Source organism: Protomyctophum parallelum (genome assembly GCF_964188405.1).
Source record: "Protomyctophum parallelum genome assembly, chromosome: 8".
NCBI classification, from domain to species: Eukaryota; Metazoa; Chordata; class Actinopteri; order Myctophiformes; family Myctophidae; genus Protomyctophum; species Protomyctophum parallelum.
The window spans coordinates 33524423-33533133 of NC_139703.1; the positions used below are offsets into that span (position 1 = coordinate 33524423).

General features: G+C 42.7%; 1 protein-coding gene across 1 annotated transcript in view; it reads right to left on the bottom strand.

The window, feature by feature from the left end:
* Nucleotides 1-8058, bottom strand: part of grm7 (glutamate metabotropic receptor 7) — a gene marked incomplete at both ends in the record, with an annotated part of 205608 nt that extends 197550 nt beyond the window's left edge. Inside the window, one exon of the mRNA XM_083772088.1 lies at nt 7947-8058. Coding sequence (XP_083628214.1) covers nt 7947-8058 — 112 coding nt within the window. The remainder of the gene's footprint in view (nt 1-7946) is intronic.
* Nucleotides 8059-8711: the final 653 nt, after the last annotated feature.

Below are 8711 nucleotides of genomic sequence, written 5' to 3' on the forward strand. Positions count from 1 at the left end.
AAATCCTTTATGTTCCTACAGTAATTCTACTCTGGAAAACTTTGTGGTTGAAAAATGTGGTATCTGAGTTATGCCATTGCTGAAATGGTCATCTTTTGCCCATAAAGAGATGTAGACCAACAGAGTCCTCCTCACATTCTAATGAGTAATTACTCATCACATGAAGATACCGCCTTGAAATATTAATGCTGGGCAGCCTCAGCATTGCAGCCCACGGGATGTCATTAACTACTTCTTAAAATGCCTCTTTTCAAATTGCTCTGCACCAAATCTTCAATTAGTTTAGGCAGTAAAATAATCGGTAACAGAGAGAAAGAGAGAGTGACTGTGTGAGCTTAGATTGTGAAACACAGATAAGGAACAATAGAGGAACATTAATGCAACTACAAAGAGGAGGGTTCGTTCAGGGTCATTCAGACTGCTGCAGTTTTTCCTTGTCAGTGTTCTAATGCTTTATTGTCTTCACCAGGCCGAAGGCATGGTGGAGAGTATGTTTTGCACACATCCATCTGCTCGCGTGTGTGTGTGTGTGTGTGTGTGTGTGTGTGTGTGTGTGTGTGTGTGTGTGTGTGTGTGTGTGTGTGTGTGTGTGTGCGCGCATCCGTCTGTGTACAGCTAATCTCAGGCACGTTGGCCCAGATGCCAAACTTTGCACACACTTTCCACACTCCCTGGATGCCAACATTGGCTTCCAAAGTTTGCAGGATTGGCTGTTTTGAACAAAAAGCTTTAAATCATGAACGCAGCGCGCAATTTGCGGGACATTTTTGATTTTCACACACTTTCCTCCTGCGCCAGGAGGAGGCCACAATAACCTGACCTGGCCTGTTGGGAGACCTGTGCTTCGGGGAGCACTTTTGATAGTTTATGCTCAGTCGCACGACATGAGGTTGTAGGTGGTGTCGTAATACCACATTGTTGTATGACATCATTCTATGAAGTGGGCATAAAATGGTTGAATCTTCTGTAGTTTGAACTAAGTTTAAGGGAATAGAAGAGTAATAATGATACACTGACAAATGCCTGCTTTGACTCACAGAGAACACATTACTGCCTTAGCGCATTACTTGTCTTAAAGCATACACCATAACCATTAAATCAGTAGAGACTAAATCAAACTACAATTTCAATGTTGATTCCTTTACAGGGGACCTACAGCATATATAATCAGCTGCCATTGTATTTTTCATCCATACATTGCATTTGGAGGAACTGCAGTTCAGAAGTTGTAGAACACATTATGTGCATCCTTGGCCTGCTGGTAAATGGTATAGTGATGTTATTCTCATTCAAATCCAAGTTTTGTTTAGGCGGAGGAAAAAAAATATAATTTCTGCTGTGTTATATCTGCTGTCACTCTGTCCTGGTGGAGGCCACCACTAAACTTCCACTTGATATAAAAATGTTAAGGTGTCAACTATCCATAGAATACCAGATTGTACATCTAGGTCTTGTAGTTATGGAGTTATAACTGATTTAGGGCAGCACGCCATAGCTTTATAAAGTAAAGTGAAACCATGTTGCTTTAACTTTTTATAGCTTTATCTCCATCCCCTCAGCCAACCCTCCCTTGCCATCCCCAGCCCCATAATGATAATAGTGTGGTGTCTCTAATCTGCATTTATGGGAGCAAAAGAGACTAATAAACGGCTGATGGATACCATCCGGGATTTGGCTGAAAATCAGACAGTCAAATTAGATCCTGCATTAACCGGTGTGTCGACTCTAATATCTCCATGCAGTGTAATGGATTCATAAATACATACACAGGGCTGTGTGTACAGTGCAGGAGGTGGAGAATGAGGAGAGGGGATAAAGCAAGGAGCCAGAGTTGGGGGCTTGACAAACGTAGATTTGATTAATCCATTTGGACCTGAGAACAGATTCTACAAATGTCTTCATGTCTTCAGTTTTCTGAAAAACCTATGTTTCTTTATCAGTGGTGAGCACACTATTTCATGTCAAGGACCCCCAGAATGATATATATTTGGCCGCAGAACCCCATCTCAAAATATGTTGTTCCAGGGACCCCCCAGAAGCAAAGATTTGAGTTGAAAACGTGTGAAAGAATATATATATATATTCAAAGAATTGCACAACACAGTAGCTTTCAAGTGTAATAAAATAAAGTAGCTTCTTTAAAAAGCTTGAAATTGACATTTTTGCTTAAAGGGTGCAGGCCATGGGTTCACCAAAATGGGTTCACTGTGCCCGTTAGATCAGATAGCCGATCATGCATGGATGTGGTAAAAAAGGTTAATGGCATTAGCTGTGCATTAGATTTTGAGATATCTTCTGTAGAAGTTACATTTTTGGCTTACGGGTGGAACCAGGAAAGGCCATGGTGTGACAAAACAATTAGGATCTATCCTCCAAGGATATCCCTTAAATTCCTTACAGAGTCCGTTTCATTCGGACAGAGAAAAAAAAGGACACACTTTTGCACACCTACTCTGCGACTGCTACCATAGCCATCACTGTGTCATTTTTTTCAATCGAACCCCTGTTCCTGTGTTGTTGTATTTTGAAGCATTAAATTAACCAATACAAACACAACTAGAAAAAGTGCCCCTCTGGGCACAGGTCTCCACCAAGCCAGGTCAGGTTGTGGCCTCCTGGTGGCGCTATAATAGGCCAATGTGAAAAGGGTGCCATGTCTTCATACGCCTTTGATGGCAATTGGATGATTTGAGGCATTTTGCATTTTGTTCCAAAAATGTGTTTTTCAAAAATCAACCTGTTGGTGGCGCTATAACAGGCCAATGTGAAAGGGTGGGATATATTCCTAAGCCTAGTAAGAAAATGTGTGAAAGATTTCACGTAAATTGCAGGCTGCGTTCATGATTTGAGGCTTTTGTTCAAAACGGGGCAATCTTGCAAACTTTGAAAGCCAATTATAGCCAATTAGGATGGAATATGAAATATCGGACAGATCCGACTTGAGCACATGACTATAGAGTTACTGTGTAACGATTTGTGAGATTTTTGAACAGAATCTGGAGGAGTAATATAAAAAAATGTGTTCTACAAAGGTCGGCCTCCTGGTGTCGCTATAAAAGGCAGATGCGGAAAATGCAGGTCAAAGGTTTGTCCTTGGCCTCTAGGGAGTGTGCATGCAACACACAGATCGGTGCAGTTTTAGGTAAAAAAATGTGAAAAGCTGCCTCATGGTGGCGCTATAACAAGCCGTTCTGGAAAATGTGGGACAGAGGTTCATCGTTGGCATCCAAGGAGTGTGTGTGCAAAGTTTGGCACCGACCGGGTTAACGGTGCCGGAGATTAGCTGATAACGGACGGACAGAAGGACGGACGGAGTGCAAAACATACTCTCTCCCCATGCCTTCGGCCTGGTGGAGACAATCACACTTTAAGAGAGATGCTGGGGGAAAATAGGGTAACCAAAACAAGTATAACGTTCAAGATATCTTGTTTGGGACCAAAGTGTCCAAAGATGGACCAACCAACGAGTTTGAAAGTTTAAATTACTTTGCATAAAAGTGGGCTGGTAAAATAATTGGCTAGATTTGATTACAGCCTTTCCAGCTGATAAATACCACCAGAGACTAGGAACAATAAACTTGTATACTGTACATTGCAATCGCATGAATAATGCTGGCTGCCTGGCAGGCAGCCTCTATTTTAACGAGCACATAATCACTGTGTTCCAAATACGGTCAAGCAGTTATTGAAATCTATCTATGTGTGTGTGTGTGTGTGTGTGTGTGTGTGTGTGTGTGTGTGTGTGTGTGTGTGTGTGTGTGTGTGTGTGTGTGTGTGTGTGTGTGTGTGTGTGTGTGTGCATGTGTTGTTTACTTTCAATCTTCACCTCACCTCCACTCAACTGCACTTTTCAACTTGAGGCCATTATACCAAGTGCTTTCAATGCATAATGGTTTGAGAACCCCAGTCTCAGAGCAAATGTTGTCTCTTGCACCATTTTCTCTTTGCAGTTGTGCTGAATCTGAGCCAAAAAGGCCAGGTTTCTACCTAAACAGAAAAAGATATAGCAAGATATAGTGTGTGTATGTGTGTGTGTGTGTGTGTGTGTGTGTGTGTGTGTGTGTGTGTGTGTGTGTGTGTGTGTCACGTCGAACTTGGTTAGACGCTGCTCTCTGTAACTTTCAACGTGGAGAGAATGCGGAAATTCGGAAATGCGGAAATTCTGTATCCACAAGACAGTCCAGATAGAGCCAGATTATGCAAGGGGGTTGCCTAGCGATAGGCTTCCAAAAGAGTTATGGTAGGTCTCAGATCAAACACATGAATTATAATAACAATAATAATAATAATCTCAGGGTTTGTAATATGTTTCACATCCAAATGATAGATTTGGAGAGATAACTAGTAAGACAAAGATAAATACTACAAACTTATATCAAAAGAGCCGGTTTAGGTTTTGTTGCACCAAGGACAAGAGAGAACGTGCATTACTTCCCATGGATGTCAAGGAGTTAAACACAAGTGGAATAGAACATGGGCAGTCTAAATGACAACGTACCAGTGCCACTGAAAGTGGAATGAAACCTTGTTACCTTACTGCTGCTTTACTGTGCATTCCTCATACACAGAGATACATCTATTTAATGGCTCTTGTTGTCACAGAAATGGTCGACAGCGTGACGGCAGGCCATGACGTCACCCTATAAAGTATGGCGCACAGAGCATTAGTGCAGCGTTAGTACACCCATTAAAAGTATAAGAAGTATAATAGAGGTATCTAAAGGTAGACCCTAGACTCAAACGTGACCAGCTCCGTTCCCTCCCCAGCTCCTAAGAAGAAATAGAGATCCTTAAGCCATGAGACTTCCCCAATGAGGAGTCTCCATAGACTTCTCTGACAGTTATAGGAGATCTCTGACACACAGACAGAGCTTAGACCATGACGTGATTTCTGCCATCTTACTGTTTTTCATAGATGGATGGATGGATGTGTGGATGGATGGACTGGGGGTTGTGTGGATGACAGACAGACAGACAGACAGACAGACAGACAGACAGACAGACAGACAGACAGACAGACAGACAGACAGACAGACAGACAGACAGACAGACAGACAGACAGACAGACAGACAGACAGACAGACAGACAGACAGACAGACAGACAGAAGACAGTCTGGGTAGAGGGCAACACATTCTGTGCGAAGACAATTTTTGCTTTAATCAGACTGCTAACGCCAGACTAATTTGTCTGTGTCTGTGTGTGTGTGTGTGTGTGTGTGTGTGTGTGTGTGTGTGTGTGTGTGTGTGTGCATTTGTGTTGGTTGCCAGTTGATAAGAAGCACCTCAAAATCAATACAGGGTGGATTACTCACAAAATGGGAGGTAACCCAGAATATCTCGCACGCACACGCACACACAGTCTCACACACACACACACACACACACACACACACACACACACACACACACACACACACACACACACACACACACACACACACACACACACACACACACACACACACACAGAGAGAGACACACACACACAGAGACACACACACACACACACACACACACACACACACACACACACACACACACACACACACACACACACACACACACACACACACACACACACACACACACACACAGACACACACACACACACACACACACACACACACACACCGGAAGGCACTTATTGGATTCACCATTCAGCTGATTAGTCATCTAACAAGGTGTCAAGGGAAAGGGAGGTTTTAGGAGAAAATTAAGTCTGCACAATGGCCAGAGGTTCTTATCGTAATAAAGTCACCCTTGTGATCATACAATCATGGCGAGACATTAATAAGCACAACGCTCAACCGCAGATCATTGTCTTCATCAATTGGAGACAAAGTCAAGGTGAAAGCTTGCCGACATCCCTAATTATCTATTATCACGTTGCTGTCATCATCATCATCATCATCATCATCATCATCATCATTCTCATGCTGACTTCCACTTACACCATTCCCTCATCAGAACTACTATACTGTACGTGTTTATTAGTATTTGCATGGTCTTTTATTACTTCGGTGGTCTTGTATTAAATGTAGGCATTTTACAAATGGGACAGTCCCGAAAGCTTCCGCGGAACCTTGAACCTTGAACCATGTGTGGAAGAATATATTGTCGCTTTTGGGCAGAAAACTTGTATGTCCAAAACCGTAATGAAAAAAAATAATAATAATAAAATAAAAGAAAAGCTGTGCTCCAATGGATACAATTAGTACTTTTCATCAGTTAAATATTTCTAAAGACCACAGACAGACTGCATAATATGTGACTATTCTCTGTACATATCAATTATAAAACAGGTTTGTGTGATTTTGGAGACATCTGTTCAAATAGACCTGGTCCAAGCAGGCACAAATCATGCAACTCAATTACCCCAAAATGGTAGTGCGTGAGGTTTGTAGAAGACGGGCAAATGGACAATTTCCCATGTGGAAAAAAGGTATGTTATTTCTCTGTGTGCCCCTGTGTGGGTGGTACACAGCCCCAGCAACAGTTAGGACCGCAAGGACAGCAAGGATAGGACCACGATAGATCCTTTCTCATCATCACTTGGCGGGAAGCATGTCTATGTTCCCTCAGCACTATGGTTCTTCAACTCTTATACTTTGGCAATTTGTGTTTATGTCTGTGCCAGTGTTTGTGTCTGTGTTTATGTCTAGATTATGCAGGCCACAACTGTGGCATGCTATAATCTCTTTAAATTAAGCCATAATGTTCAATTTCTGAGATTGCCCTCATGCACATGAAGCCATGAGATAAGAACTGGCCATTGGATTTATTAGAATTATTTAAATCCTTGTGAATTGCTGCAGCATAATATTATGACAAGGATATAAAAATGTGCTAAAGTATAGCTTGTACATTTCAATAAGGAATAGTCTAAAGTGACATGTTGTAATGGCTAGGGGCACACATGGGGCTGAACTCTCTTCATCTGCAGTCAAATACGCAATACTTACTTGAAAAACTGATCTGATTACATCGGTATCAATCATATTAAATCGAATTACATGATTATTCAATTTGTTCATCACAGCTGATTCTCTGGACCAGTCCGAGAAAATACACCCCCGTGAATCCACTTATTTTTTTTAGCACCATCATTCCCACTGATATCATCATCAACATCATCGTCTCACCGCTGATTGATTCAACAATCAATGCAACGCTCAAGTCACCATTCAACCAGTACCAGTCCACCCCGACTCCTGTCACCACCAGCACCATTACACAAACATCAGTGGCCACCAGGCACAAACACCAATGTATTCAACATCATCACTATTACTCTAATACAATGAGTGTCTGAAAATACAATTGACTGACTGACTGACTGACTGACTGACTGACTGACTATCGATTGAATAAATAAACCAGGCTGACATATATCTTAAAGATATACAGTAGTATTTACATTTTGCCATGTGTTTACATAACAAAACAACATTTATTTTAACCAACCATTTCCCTCTATACCAGCAGTTATCAGCCACCGGAATAGCGAGGTGGTGTTTACTGTTTACCCGTAGAAATTGTCCTCCTGCTGTATTTTAGCTTTTTAGGACTACCAAAACAAGCAGTGAAAACACCAGAAAACAGCAATAAGAGGGCATTGTGTTGCTACAGGGCAACACCACTACACTACTCCATACTGGCTAAAATACTGATTTATTGGCATTACATTCTATGCCTTTAAACACTATAATTCCCACTAGAACCGACATCTCTGGAGAGCGCAGGATCATCATCATCATCACTCCGACACTCCCTTCATCAGCATCACCATTTTCATTAGACGTTTCCATCATCATCAACACTACACATTCATGAGAATCGACTGATCGGACCCGAGGGGTCCATTCTGACCATTCTGGCTGATTTGAGTGACAGTTGACTACAGCTCACACTGCACTTCAACCCGACGCACTACACCAGCACCCACCTGCATCTCTGGAGAGCTGCGTGAAAGCGTCCACCCCCTTCTCTCCATAGCTGCCCTCCGAGGCCACGGTGGAGACGTAGTTCCACCCCATGGCCTTGACCATGTCCACCATGGCCTGCGCCTGGAAGCTGTCCGGGGGCACCACGCGGGAGAAGAAGTCGTAGCGCCGGTCGTCGCTCAGCTCCGGGGCGGTGGACGCGTAGCTGATCTGGGGGATCTGGACGAAGGGAAGAGGGGAGGATAAGAGAGAGAAGGGCGGTGAGGAGTTGTTGAATTCAACAATGTGCTTTTTTTATATCGTTCATGTGTGCCCTGATCTTTGTACTTCTACCCTGTCGTTTTGGTTTCATGAAAATGCATTTCAGGCCTCGTACACACATATCAAACGAACATTCTGTGTTCCATCTGTGTTTCATGGGCGCCTCAATGCTTTTCCAATGGAAGTCACGTGGTTTGAACAAACACTTGTGTTTGATTGCCCCCCATCAAACAAAGTGTTTGGTCAAACCACGTTACTTCCATTGGAAAAGCATTGAGGCGGCCATGAAACACAGACGGAACACATAATGTCCGTTTGACATGTGTGTATGAGGCCTCAGAAAACGGCCATATAGCACTTTGTAATTAACTCTTTGTCTGCCACCTGGTGGCGGCAGAAGGTAGTTAAACCATGCCAGGGCTTTTTCCGTATATATTTTGTACCCAACGGAAACAAAACAGAGTCCGAAACTGCAAATTGTTACGCTCTGAATAAAAGTAACAGGA